Source organism: Boleophthalmus pectinirostris, unplaced genomic scaffold (genome assembly GCF_026225935.1).
Source record: "Boleophthalmus pectinirostris isolate CB_2022bp ecotype Guang Dong unplaced genomic scaffold, ASM2622593v1 HiC_scaffold_12, whole genome shotgun sequence".
NCBI classification, from domain to species: domain Eukaryota; kingdom Metazoa; phylum Chordata; class Actinopteri; order Gobiiformes; family Gobiidae; genus Boleophthalmus; species Boleophthalmus pectinirostris.
In genome coordinates, this window is record NW_026571018.1 from 1982567 (window position 1) to 1997223 (window position 14657).

At 45.0% G+C, this 14657-nt stretch overlaps 1 protein-coding gene across 1 annotated transcript; it reads left to right on the forward strand.

The window, feature by feature from the left end:
- The first annotated feature begins 1854 nt into the window (after nt 1–1854).
- Nucleotides 1855–12733, forward strand: ik (IK cytokine). The gene is made up of 20 exons (XM_055148696.1): nt 1855–2044; nt 3228–3294; nt 3671–3763; nt 5771–5830; nt 5947–6114; nt 6617–6731; nt 6803–6873; nt 7173–7219; nt 8487–8650; nt 8781–8889; nt 9764–9803; nt 9910–10111; nt 10230–10248; nt 10367–10447; nt 10598–10679; nt 10885–10942; nt 11017–11105; nt 11672–11780; nt 11910–11944; nt 12575–12733. The coding sequence occupies exons 1-20, from the start codon at nt 2035–2037 to the stop codon at nt 12600–12602; spliced, it is 1647 nt and encodes a 548-aa protein (XP_055004671.1). The 5' UTR covers nt 1855–2034; the 3' UTR covers nt 12603–12733.
- Nucleotides 12734–14657: the final 1924 nt, after the last annotated feature.

The window sequence follows — 14657 nt, forward strand, 5'->3', positions numbered from 1 at the left end:
CTTCAGGCAGGTTTGTGATGAGGAACAATGTTAGAACATGGGAGAAAGTGTCTGTGTGTGTGTGTGTGTGTGTGTGTGTGTGTGTGTGTGTGTCAGGATAAGCAGCTCATGTTCCACGGGTCCTCTCTGAATCACCCATGACATCACCCAGTTTGGGGCCAGGCCAGAGTCTGGTCTCTGGATCTGGTCCAGTCTTTGGTCCTGGCTCTGGTCTGGTCTCTGGTCTCTGGTCTTGGCTGGAGTCCTGGATCAAACCTGCTGAACTGGGTCCAAAATGTGACTGACAAACTGGTTTAATCAGAACATTACAGAGTCTCTCCTCCACTTCTCCCTCCTCATCTCCCGTCCTCCCCCTCTCTTTCCCTCCTTATTTCATCCACCTCTCATCCCTCCTTCTCTAATCCTCCTCTCTCTCCCTTCTCCTTTCCTTCCCCTCTCCCTCCTCCTCCTCCTCTCTCTCTCTCTCTCCTCCTTTCCTCCTCATCTCCCTCCTCCTCTGATCCTCCTCTCTCTCCCTCTTGCTTTCTTCCCATTCTCTCCTTCTTCCTTTCCTTCTCCTCCCCCCTCTCTCCCTCTTCTTTTCCTTCTCTTCCTCCCTCTTCCACTCATCCCCCTCCCTCTCATCCTCCTCTCTTTCCCTCTTCCTTTCTTCCCCCTCTCTCTTATTCCTCTCTCTCCCTCTCCTCCTCTCATTCTCCTCACTCCTTTCTCCCCCATCCTCCTCTCATCCCCCTCTCCCTCCCTCCTCCTCGCTCTCTCCTCCTTTCTTCCCCTTCTTTCTATCCTCCTCTCATCCCCCTCTCCCTCCCTCCTCCTTTCCTCCCCCCACTCTCTCCTCCTTAATTCCCTTGCTCTCTCCCTCCTCCTCTCATCCTCTTCTCCCTCCTCCTTTCCTCTTCCTCTCACTCCCCCTCTCTCCTTCTCTCTCTCCCTCCTCCTCTCATCCTCTTCTCCCTCCTCCTTTCCTCTTCCTCTCACTCCCCCTCTCTCCTTCTCTCTCTCCCTCCTCCTCTCATCCCTCTCTCTCTCGTCTGTGTGGTTCAGAGGCAAAACATGTTTTTACATTTACATTTCTGTCGGCTTGTGTCAGATTCTTTTGGTTTATTAGAAACACAAAGTTTGACACGTCACTCTTTGTGATCGCACCATCACATGGTTTTCATATGATGACCCTTCCTGTGGGAGAAAGGAGCGGCACAGACCACAATCTTAGAACTCCGTGTTTACTTTTCAACTCATTTTTTAAAAAACAGCAACATGTTCTGAGATGTCAAACTTCTGGAGCTCAAAGGAACGTGCAAAACAACAACAAAGCAAACCTGGAGTCAGATCCCCACAGACCCACACAAAGTCAGACTGAAGTGTTTTTCTCTTCCACACGTGCCTGTCCGTGGCCTCTGAGGATCTCCGTCTGCTCCTTTGGGTCCTGAGGAGATCCTGCAGAACCCGCTGAGGCCACACGAGGGCGACACTTCTCACACACACTGTTACGTCACGTTATTATTTAATCCACAGTTTAACGCCTTTGACTTTTGTGTGAATAACGTTTAACATATAGAAATATTATCTTTATACAGTCTTTGGTTTGTATCTGATGAAGTTTGGTGTTTCTGTAAAAGAAATCTCCAAAAGTCAAAAGCAGAAATGTTTTTCTCCAACTACAACATCTGGGAGGGCATCTGACACACCACAACATCTGCAGATTCACTAGAAACATTTGACCTGCCCACATCTCAGTCTAACACTACAGGGACGCAGGAGGATGGGAGGGCATCTGACACACATGGGGAGAGACGATGGAAGGGCATGTGGTTTGTTGGTGTAGTTCGCGCTCTCTCCTGAGGGGGCGCTCTCACCACCGGAAGCCTTTAGCCTTTAGCCGCAGTGCTCTGGCTTAGCTTTAGCTTCTCTTTAGTGTCATTCGGATTGAATTATCTCAGAATCCAGACCCCGTGAGCTGAACCGAGCTCCAGCCCGGGTCCAGACCGAGGACAGACCGGACTCTCCCCAACAGAACCCAACCGGACCGGAGCCATGCCCGAGAGTGAGTGTTTTTTTTTTTTTTTTTTTTACGGAGGTTTAGCGTTAGCTCCGCTGTTAGCCGTTAGCATTCTAGCTCCGCAGTAAACACAAACTTTAACCACATGCACAATCAAAAACTGAGACACCCTCAATTTGTGGTGTTTGGTAATAATAAAATGTTGAAACGAGTGCATAATTAAGGAAAATTGTTCTGCACTCGGCCCATTCATGACCAACGTGAGTCAGTATAGTAACATTTTCTTTTCAGCAGCTTTTCTGTTTTTTACCTAAACAGTTTATGCTTCTCTTTACAGTTGGCAGGGAACAAATTGGTCAAAAATAGAGACACCTGGGGCATTTCTTGTGTAAACTAAACTGGTTTTGGATAAATCTGCTGGGACAGGGGACACAGACTCAAAACTGGGACTGTTCCTGGTAAACTTGGACATCTGGTCACAATATTCTAACTGTGTTTCCCGGTTTCAGAACGATGAGATCACAAACCACAGAGTGACCTCACGGAGTTTAAATCAGATTTTTCAAACAACAAGTCTTCTATTTAGTGTTTATTTCCCATAAGAGGGATTTTAGAGTCATTTCAGCTCCAAACATGAGCTCAACACTGCACATCAGACTGTGGACAAAGCTCTGATGGAGTCCAGGCCAGAGACCCTGTCCAGGCCAGAGACCCTGTCCAGGCCAGAGACCCTGTCCAGGCCAGAGACCCTGTCCAGGCCAGAGACCCTGTCCAGGCCAGAGACCCTGTCCAGACCAGAGACCCTGTCCAGACCAGAGACCCTGTCCAGACCAGAGACCCTGTCCAGACCAGAGACCCTGTCCAGACCAGAGACCCTGTCCAGACCAGAGACCCTGTCCAGACCAGAGACCCTGTCCAGTCCATGGTCCAGACATACACTCACTGATGTTATTCTGGAGTTTGTTCTGTTGTTAATAATTTCCACTCTTTTACTAATCACCTTAATCCTAACAAGTGCATCAAAACATGGAAGAGAACACGCACAGCACGAGTTTGTGCCAAGAGAGAAAAATGAATCCTATACGCACTGCGTATATATTATAAACAACAGAAAAGCACATTTCTCGAAAAGGAGTGGGAAGAAGAAAACTTGACCCACCCCTGTTCATGACATAAACATTCTGCTCGATGTTCTGTTCCACGTGATTTACAGCTGTTTGTGTTTCAGCCGAGAGTTACTCCAACCCTTTGGCCCCGGAGGGACACGATGTGGACGACCACCGCTCTGCCGCTCAGTCAGTACTACTACTAATAATACTATTACTACTATAAATACTACTATCATTAGTCCTGCAAATGCTACTATAACAGGCAGTCCACAAGTAAGTCGCTCAAGCACTGACCCCAACCCACCATGAACAGAACCATCAGTGTTAGTCTGGTGGTGGTATTTCTACAGAAGAATGGGAGGGCATCTGACACACAGTTAACTGTATATGTACAAGTAAAAATATAGTAATGCAAAATATATGTAGGTTATAAATAAAAGGTGGGGTTAGGAGAAAGAGATGGAATGGTGATTTGATATGGCATGGAGAATGGGAGGGCATCTGAGACAGAGGGGGAGAGATTTCTGCACTGTTATTTACGTATGTTTATTTGTTTGTCCAGGGCCAAACTGACCAACGATGACTTCAGGAAGCTGCTGATGACCCCCAGGGCGGCGCCGTCCTCTGCCCCGCCCTCCAAGACCAGGACCCATGAGTGAGTTTCAGAAACATGAGAGTCTGAATCAGCTCTGTGCTCTTCAAAGTGCCATATATTCATTTTTACTAGTCATTAAAGGTCTTATATTACGCAAAAATTGATTCTTGTAAGTTTTAAAGGGATACTTCGGATTTTTTGACATAAATCTGTCTGGCATCCCCATCATCAGTGTTGTACCCCCCGAAAGCGTCCGGTGAGCCGAGATACTGGCCAGTTTTGGTGCTGAGGAAAGTAGTTCGGCAAGTTGTGTGGGGACTGTATACTAAAGCGTTTTTCTTCTCAAAGCAATATGTGTTCAAAAGAGTGATACATTTGCATCACAAAACCATCGTCGCCAAAAAAGTCAGATCTCATCAATCGCTTGGCACTATTTTCTTTCTGTTCGTATCACTGCACGCTGCCGCCAGGTGACAGCCGCGCACGGATCCATCACTTTCTTCAGTTGTTTGGCAGTGTTTACATGCGCAGACCGCCGCCACGTGAGAGAACTAACGTGAGAGCTAGAGCCATAAGCATATAAGCCTGGTTCACTTTGTTTACTGCTCGGAATGTTAGCGACAACATGTCTGATTACGACACCGACAATAAAGACTTTGCCTTTACCACAAACCCAAGGGGAGATCTTTGTGAACCCGAATATACTGATGCTGAATTTCGCCAGATGGAGTTAGAACGGGCAGAGAGAGAAGAGAGACAGAGAAGTGGTACAAGTTGAAGCTGGAGCCGTGAGAGACCGAGTGAGCGACAATCACCATCACGTCATTTATAAACTCATATACAGTGAACATAGAGCCTACCACTGTGACTGAAGCATGGACTACTAATAGAAACATGGAATCAGCCACACGTCCACGTAGCTGCTGCCAACAGTGTACGTGACATTTACAATAGTAATAACAGTCGACTTATAAAGTTACGTTTTGTAGAAGCTTCACTGGTGATATGACAGAGTAATTTACTGCACACAGCGTTACAGCTGATTCTTGAGCCTGTCCTCTTGTAAACATAGCGGCACGTCTTCGTTCTTACCTGGTTTGGTTTCCATGTTGAAGCCAAAGGCAAGAAGCCAAAGTTTCCTCAGCGCAAAGTCCGTGAGAGGAAGACAGTGGAATGTGCGTGGAGATTCAGCCAGATTTTTGTTGTTACAGCCTGGATAATCAAGAGTTCGCACCATTTTTTAGATATATTCATATGTATCTTATACAAGCTTATATACTTATGGCTCTAGCTCTCACGTTAGCTCTCTCGTGTGGCGGCGGTCTGCGCATGTAAACACTGCCGAACAACTGAAGAAAGTGATGGATCCGTGCGCGGCTGTCACCTGGCGGCTGCGCGCAGTGGTACGTACGGAGAGAAAATAGCGATTATGAGGGCTGACTTTTTAGAGGACGATGGTTTTGTGATGCAAATGTATCAGTCTTTTGAACACATATTGCTTTGAGAAGAAAAATGCTTTAGTATACAGTCCCCACACAACTTGCCGGACTACTTTCCTCAGCACCAAAACCGGCCAGTATCTCGGCTCACCGGATGCTTTCGGGGGGTAAGTCGGTGTGGATGCACAACACTGATGACGGGGATGACCATACAGATTTATGTCAAAAAATCCGAACTATCCCTTTAAGCCATGTTATAATGTTATTTCCTCCTCAAAACCTGTCTCTCCAAAGCTCAAAATGCTCTCATCCACTTTGTAATGTCATGTAGTGGTAGTTTTCAATTTAACAGCTCATTGTATTTTTAGTTCAGTGGAGATAGTAAATTATAGGGCTGAAATTATTAAAATGATTCTCGTGAAGGATGTATGGCATTTAAAAACACAGTGGAGCACTTCCTGTTACACCAGATGATATCACAAGGTTGAATAGAGTGAGAAGATCTAAATCTGCAGGGTTTGTATGTTAAACATGTGTGAATGAAACAAAACACACCTCAACATTATTACAGCTCAGAAAATGGTGTAATAGAGGACCCTTTAATAATAGTTGTTGTGTTTTTTCCCAGAATGCCACGGGACTATAACGAGGATGAGGACCCGGCCGCCCGTAGGAGGAAGAAGAAGAGGTGATGCCATTTGTAAAACTCCAGAGCGCCGTGTTTATTCTGGCACTTTGCACTTCATATATTTAAATTTAGTGATGTTTATTTAATTTTAAACATGTTGTGCTTTTGTTTTTCAGTTACTACGCGAAGCTCCGGCAGCAGGAGATGGAGAGGGAGCGAGAGCTGGCAGAGAAATACAGAGACAGAGCGCGCGAGAGACGAGACGGAGTCAACAAAGATTATGAAGAAACAGAACTCATCAGTACTACAGCCAACTACAGAGCTGTGGGGCCCACTGCAGAGGCGTGAGTCCAACTGCAGCCTACGTCCTACATCCTACACCTACACCCTACACCCTACACCCACCATCCTAACCTCTACACCCAACGTCCTACACCCAACGTCCTACACCCAATGTCCTACAGCCTACACCCTACACCCTTTAGCCAACATCCTTATCCCTACATTCTACATCCTAAACCCTGCATCGTACATCCTACACCCTACATGCTAAGCCCTACTCCCTGCATCCTACATCCCAACTTCTATAACCCTAAACTCTAACCCAAACTGTAAAATCCTACAATCCTGATGACCCTTAGAAACACAGAGAAGAGAATCCCAGTAAAGCCCTCTGAAAATGAACTGAGAAAAATTAAACCTTAACTAAAACCTGAGCTGCTTTGCATAAACCGCTGTTCAAAACCCAAAACATGCCACAGATCATCTTCACTGGGTGAATAAAGATACTCTGACTACTGATGATTATTCCTTCATTAAAGTGGTTCTGTTTGTTTTCTGTTTCAGAGATAAATCTGCAGCGGAGAAGCGTCGTCAGCTGATCCAGGAGTCTAAGTTCTTGGGTGGTGACATGGAGCACACTCACTTGGTGAAAGGTCTGGATTTCGCTCTGCTGCAGAAGGTGACACAAAATAGCCGTTGCACGAGCTCTGATGCCCTTTCTTGTGTTAATCTCTGGTGTTTGTGCGTCAGGTGCGAGCGGAGATCACCAACAAAGAAAAAGAAGAGGAGGACATGATGGAGAAGGTCCAGAAGGAGGCAAAGTATGAAGCTCCATCAGACAAAACATAATAAGACTATGATTATATAACTATTAAACAAACTTTATTGATCCACAAGGGAAATTATTTGGACACAGCAGCTCACACATATAAATAGAAATATGAGAAAATAACATCACGTGTGATCTGAAATCTTCTGTTAAACTAAAAAAATGTCTGAATGTAAATATTCAGACCCACGAGACAAAGTGACTCTCTGTTACACCCCTGTATTAGAGGACACCGCAGGGTTATCTGAAAAATACAGCTCATTTTAATAAAGTCATGTTAATGTGTTTCAGGAAAGAGGTGGAGCCAGAGGAGAAGATGGAGTTTAAGACACGCCTCGGTGAGAAAACACTACAAACAATTTTAGAACCTGGGTCTCCAATAGGCAGCCAGCGGGCCAACTTTATTATTTTTTATTTATATAGTGCCTTTCACAGACTTTTTGTCACAAACACGCTTTACAAGAGCATTGTTCAGTCATTGCATACCTGGTGGTGGTAAACTACTATTGTAGGTACAAATGCCCAGGGGCAGACTGACAGAAGCGCGGCTACCATGTCAATCTGCGCCATTGGTCCCTCTGACCACCATCACTCATGCTCACACCACTTTCACAATAGGCAGTGTGGGTGAAGTGTCTTGCGTAAGGACACAATGACAGTTTTTGTGACTGGACCCACTGTGGCTCCTGATTTTCACAGTGTCTCCATCCAAATACTAACCAGGCCCGGCCCTGCTGAGCTTCTGAGATCTGACAGGATTAGGCATTGACAAACCGGTATGGCCACGTATCAGTTACTGACATTGCTCATGGTCAGACTGTCATCAACTTTTTCTAAATCTAATAATAACTGACCACTAGTGCATTTGATTGTTTGTATATATTTGTATATATGTATGTGTGTGTGTGTGTATATATGTGTATATATATATATATATATATATATATGTGTATATATATATATATATATATATATATACACACACACATATATATATATATATATATATATATATATATATATATATATATATATATATATATATATATATACAGACAGACAGACAGACATACATACAGTGTGCACATAGATTCAAGTATGAACATAAGAGTGTGGAGCTCTGTCAAAGTTTGAGTTAAAGGTGTTTTTAACAACAGTCTCACAGCATTCATTTAGTTCAACAGCAGCACGCGCAGACACAGAGGTGAGGCTGGTGTTAAAATGTGGCTGTATTAAACCGTAGACTGCTTTATTTTGTTTATAAGTATAAAATAGTATTACTTAAAAAGTCCTGGTAGGAGTTGGAGTCGTTTTGGATAAGTAACCGCTCCTATCCTTTTAATTACTTCAGTTCACACATGCTCAGGCAGCTTCAGGGGTGAGAAATCAGGATACTGTATCTACAGTCCACAGTATCAGATACTCTCAGAAAAACCCAGTGAGAGTTTCCTGGTTTCTCACCAGCGGGACACTGGCTCATGTAGGAGACTGAAACCATGACAGTGTGTTTACATGGACACACACAATACCAGGATATCAGGATAACCACTCAGACCCGGGATACTGGAGCGCATGTAAGCACACTTGACTATGTGTTTGTTTCAGGGAGGAACATTTACCGTGTGGTGTTCCGCTCGGGTCAGTCTGAGAGGAACGAGCTGTTTCTTCCGGGGAGAATGGCGTATGTGGTCGACCTGGAGGACGAGTTTACCGACACAGACATCCCCACCACCCTGATCAGGAGCAAAGCCGACTGTCCCACTATGGAGGTACTGATATCACTACTGCTACTGCTGCAGACCAGTCCTACACATGTTGACATGTGTGATTTTATTGTAATGAATGAATAGGACACGTATTAAATCTTCATGTATTTGTTTGTTTGTTTGTTTGTTTTAGGCTCAGACGACGCTGACGACCAATGACATCGTAATCTCCAAACTCACCCAGATCCTGTCCTACCTCCGAGCAGGAACCAGGAACAAGAGGCTCAAGAAAAAGGACAAAGGTACAACATACACCCTACACCCTACACCCTACACCCTACACACGGTCCCCTAACTCCTGCACACTGTCCCCTAACTCCTACACATTGTCCCCTATACATTGTCCCCTACACACTGCCCCTATTTCCTACACCATACACACTGTCCTCTACCTCGTACACTGTACACACTGTCCACTACCTCATACACCCTAACCCCTACACCCTACACACTGTCCCCTATCTCCTACCTCCTAACCCCTACACCCTGTTCCCTACCTCCTACCTCCTAACCTACACCCTACACACTGTCCCCTAACTCCTTCACACTGTCCCCTAAGTCCTACACACTGTCCCCTAACTCCTACACCCTAACCCCTTTCACTGTCCCCTACACACTGCCCCTATTTCCTACACCATACACACTGTCCTCTACCTCCTACACTGTACACACTGTCCCCTACCTCATACACCCTAACTCATACACCCTTCACACTGTCCCTACCTAATACACACTGACCCCTAGACACTATCCCCTAACTTCTATACCCTAACCCCTACACCCTACACACTGTCCCCTTGCTCCTATACCCTAACCCCTACACCCTATACACTGTACCCTACCTCCTACACACTACACAGTCCTCTACCTCGTATACCCGAACCCCTACACAATGTCCCCTACATTATATCCCCTACCTCCTAACCCCTATACCATGTCCCCTATGCCCAAACCCCCTACCACCTAAACAAGTTCTGGGACCAGGAACACAAGGCTCAAAAAGAAAGACAACAGTAACCCACTCTCCCCCCTTGTGGCCAAACCAAATATTACTCACATAATGCCCACCTGATGGCCCTCGCCTCATTAAGATTCACCTGTTGTTCTGGGTTTCAGGTAAACTGGACGACAAGCGAGCTCCAGAGGCCGACCTCAGGTGAGTCCTGGTTCAGTCCTGGTTCAGTCCTGGTTCAGTCCTGGTTCAGTCCTGGTTCAGTCCTGGTCCTGGATTCTCCTCTCATCCTCCTGTTTTTGTTTTTCAGTATCTTTGACGACATCGGAGACTACATCCCGACCTCGTCCAAGTCCAGAGAGAAAGAACGCCACCGCGAGAGAGAGAGGGAGCGAGAGAGGGAGAGGGACAGAGAGAGAGACCGGGAGAGAGAGCGAGAGAGGGAGAGGGAGAGGGAGGAGAAGAGCCGACACAGCTACTTCGACAAACCACGAGGGGGCGCTGAGGAGCAGGTCAGAACCCACTAATACACGGGACACACAGGGAGGGCATCTGGCATGTTTGCATTAGACTTTATATTTCGCTCTTTTGGGGTTAATAATTTTAATATTTTACTTTTCTGTTTTCCAGGCATTGGAGGTGGACACAGGTGAGACTCTTTTAAACATTCCCTGGTTTAGTTCAGTTCTACACCTGCATTAGACCTGATTTTGGTTCTGCTTTAGTCCTGGTTTAGATCCCCCTAAACCGTTTTTATTTGTGTCCAGGTCCTGGGTCGGTCCGAGATCAGATCAAACTCATCAACGAGAAGTTTGCTGGAGCTGCAGGACCCCAGTGGAACCAGGAGGCATATCCTTCACTGCACTGGTCCGGGGTTAAACCTGGTTTAGTCCTGGTTTGGGTCCTGGTGTAGACCTGGTGTAGACATTGGTTTAAGGCCTAGTTTGGATCTGATTTGGTTCTAATTTAGTCCTAGTTTGTTCCTTAATCTCTCTGTACTGGGTCTCGGAGGGACAGCAAAGAGCAGCTCGGCGACTTCTTTGGAGGGTCCAACTCCTACGCCGAATGTTATCCTGCAACGTAAGAATCAAACCCACAAACTCCCCACCGGGAGGCGGGACAACCACTCTGCCACAGCAACCACAATGACACCTGTTTTAGTCCTGTTTTAGTCCTGTTTTAGTGGTCAGGCTGATCTAACCCACAACCTCCTCACTCTGCCACAGCTCCACCCTGATGTATTTTTTATGCAGCTGAAATAACTGGACCTATGTCTGTTCTGTAGAATGGACGATCTCGCCGTGGACAGTGACGAGGAGGTGGACTACAGTAAAATGGACCAGGTGCCTACATTTCCCATCAGCCCTTGCTCCTGTGGCGATGACATCATGGGCTCATTTAAATGTTGTGTTTTCAGGGGAATAAGAAGGGTCCTCTGGGACGCTGGGACTTCGACACTCAGGAGGAGTATTCAGACTACATGAACAACAAGGAGGCCCTGCCCAAGTATGTACTGCCCCCTACGCCCTGCTTTCTACACCCTGCTCCCTACGCCCTACTCCCTCCATCCTACCCCTACGCCCTGCTTCCTATGTCCTGCTCCCTATGCCCTACTCCCTACGTCCTGCTCCCTAGGTCCTACATACTACTCCCTACGTCCTGCTCCCTAGGTCCTACATACTATTCCCTACGTCCTACCCCCTACGCCCCACTCCCTACTCCCTACGTCCTAAGCCCTGCTTCCTATGTCCTGCTCCCTACACCCTCGCTGCCTACGCCTTATACCCTGCTCCCTACACCCTACTCTCTACGCCCTGCTCCCTACGTCCTATGCCCTGCTCCCTATCTCCTACCTCCTAACACCTAAGTTCTATGGCATAACCATAACTGATGATGATAGTAAAATTTCACACTAGTTCAAAGTAGGTAGTTTATATTTTCACAGTACATTTGTGTATTTCAGAGTGTGGTTCCAGTACTTCTTATAGATTACAGTATTAGTAGTAGTTGTATTTTGTAGTAGTATTTGGTGGTATATATGTACATATTCACATGTACTTGTGTATTTTCAGAGCTGCATTCCAGTACGGCATCAAGATGTCCGAAGGCAGAAAAACACGACGATTCAAAGAAACAAACGAGAAAGCCGAACTGGACCGACAGTGGAAGAAGATCAGTGCTGTGAGTTTGGACCTGCTTAAGATCTAGTCCTGGACCTGATGTAGTCCTGGTTTAGACCTGGTTTAGTCCCGGTCCTTGATCCTTAGAGACCTTTTTATTTATTTATTTATTTATTTAATTTTTTTCCAGATCATTGAAAAGAGGAAGAAAATGGAGGCGGACGGGTGAGTCTTGACTAATCACAGCTCAGATCTCATTATGACACGTTTAGGACACTGAAATGAAAGATGAGTTAATGCCACACTCTGGAACATTTCTGAGGCACCCTCATCCAGAAAAGTGACGCAGTGCAGCTTTAATGAAGTAATCGATAATAGTCACTTGAGTTAATTTTATTTTTACAAATCTGAAAAACAAATGTACCATCAGTTTATCTGTTTGACTCATCACAACTCTCTCTCCTCGTCTCCTTCCCTCCTCGTCTCCTTCTTTTGTCTCCTTCCCTTGCCTCCTTGTCTCCTTCCTCCTTCTCTTTCTTCTTTCCTCGTCTCCCTCCCTTATTTCCTCGTCTCGTTCTTTTGCCTCCTTCTCTCCTCTCCCTGCCTCCTTCCCTTGTCTCCCTTCCTTGTTTCCTCGTTTCCTTCCCTTGTTTCCACGTCTCCTTCCCTTGCCTCCTTCTCTCCTCTCCTTGACTCCTTCTCTCCTCTCCTTGACTCCTTGCCTCATCCCTTTCCCTTTCCTTCTCATCTCCATCTCTTGTTTCTTCATCTCCTTCTCTCTTCTCCTTTCCTTGTCTTCTCCTCTCCTCTCCTCTCCTTCTCTCCTCTCTTTTGCTTCCTTGTCGGTTTCCTCAGGGTGGACGTGAAGAGGCCGAAGTACTGAAGACTCTGGGTTTACGAGTTTAGGTCCGATTTACAGATTTGTAGAATATTGATCTGTGTAATATGTGTTATTAATGAAACGTGTGTAAATGCTTAAAAGTGAAATGTCCAATAAAAACCTCTGATCCCGTCCTCCCCTTCTGCTGTGTTGTCCGATCAAAAACCCTCTACCACTTCATGACATCACAAGGTAGAACTGAGCATTTTGAGCTTTGGAGTTACTCAAACATGTGTGAATGAATCAAAACACAACCACAGTCTGTTTTTGAGGAGGAAACATTAGGACATGACTTAAATCTCTCAAGGTTTGGTTTGTGTGATATAGGACCTTTTAAAATACTGTAGAAGTGACTGAGTGCTCCCCCTTGTGGCAGTAGAGGAGACTTACACTCGCTCACAGTCACATCGTGTCTTTTATTCATGTTTTCACAACAGAAAAACAACAGAAGAATGTAAAAACACAAAACAGATGCTTCTTTTTTGATCATGACTCAGGGGAATGAAAAGGAACAACAGATTTGAAACATACGCATTTTTTTTTAACTAAAGGAAAATCAAATGTGACTCTGACATTCACATTGCAGCAGATTTGTACCCCACGCTCTGTCTGAGGACGGACACCTGCACCTGTTTGTCCCTGTCACTTTTTCAGCTCGAGCTAAACGCAGGTGCAGGGTTATGGATCTAAACTCCTCGCTGAGACCAAGAAAGTTTGATTCTTTTCTCTGGTTTTTGCTCCTGAATCCTCCCTCAGGTTTACTCCTTCATTCCTTGGTTTTCTTTGGGACAACACGTAATATGACACATTTGATTGACAGCTGAAAAATGAAGGATCGAGGAGAGAAATCGAGGAGAAGAAAGTGAGGAAAGAGAATTGTGACGCGGCCACAGCTAAGCCTTGAGCCCAGGGGTGGACAATTATTGTTTCCATGGGGCCAAATGAGAAACAGAATATATTGTGGAAGCCAAAATGCTTAACTCAATTCTACAGATTATTAATTATATTTCTGTATAAAAAGCAGAAAATATCATTGTTCTGACTCGCTGCTCAGACTGTTAAGAGTTTATCTTATGACTAAGCAATTAAAAAGTGAGGCTGCCTTACAGAAAATGTCATAAAAACACTTTTACAATAAAAGTAATGCAGCTTTAGTCCATGCATGAGGTAAAATTATAAAATGTGTTTATTTTGTCATTCCAAATGAGCTTAAAAGGGACGGTCAGAGTCAAACAAAGGACCATATGTGGCCCGGGAGTTGTACAATGCTCAGGTCTGGTCTAGCGTCACTGTTCTAAACAGAAAGTGAGCATGGATGTGATTCGGTGCCATTGACTCTGGCTGGAGTTCACGTTGTGTATAAAAAGCGTAGCCCCTCTCCAGTGGTGGAAAGTATCAAAGTAAAAGTAGTAAAGTGTATGGAGCCTCCTAGGTTGTTGCAAATCATTATTCAAATGTGACTTTATTGTGTTCCATCAAAATTATTAAAATATAAAATGAAAGTTTTATATATCAAATGTGGACATATAAATGTAAAAATATAATTCTTTGTTTTAGCACTCATCAGGTCCCAATCAACCCAATTACCGTATTTTCCACACTATAGGGTGCACTTAAAAGCCTTTAATTTAATCAAAAAACGACTGTGCGCCTTATAATCCAGCGAGCCTTATATATAAATTTTGTTTTGTAAAGTTTGTCTTAGTATGACTTTATTAAACTACAAAATCGCTCCACTTGCAGCATTCCGGCTCCTGTAGTCAGGAGCATCAGGAGTAATACATACTGTGACTGTGATTCCTTTTAATATCAACATGCACCTGTCAAGAGACACGCTCACAATGCCCACTTTAAACTCAAGACTGTTCTATAGTGAAAGTGCGAGCTGTGTGGGAGCAGTGGATGAGAGAAGGAGAACACACATTCACCAAGACAGAGAGACAGCGCCGAGCCACTTACGCCACGATCTGCCAACGGATCACTTTAACTTCTTAGGTTCTTTTTAAAGACAATGCAGTAAAGTGTATGTACCTTGTTGACATGTTTCGGTTGCTAGCT

Excerpts from the sequence above, each read along its gene's own strand:
- ik (XM_055148696.1), top strand. Across the intron at positions 11,106-11,671 it reads AACAAGGAGGCCCTGCCCAA|AGCTGCATTCCAGTACGGCA; the intron begins GTATGTACTGCC and ends GTGTATTTTCAG. Across the intron at positions 11,781-11,909 it reads AGTGGAAGAAGATCAGTGCT|ATCATTGAAAAGAGGAAGAA; the intron begins GTGAGTTTGGAC and ends ATTTTTTTCCAG.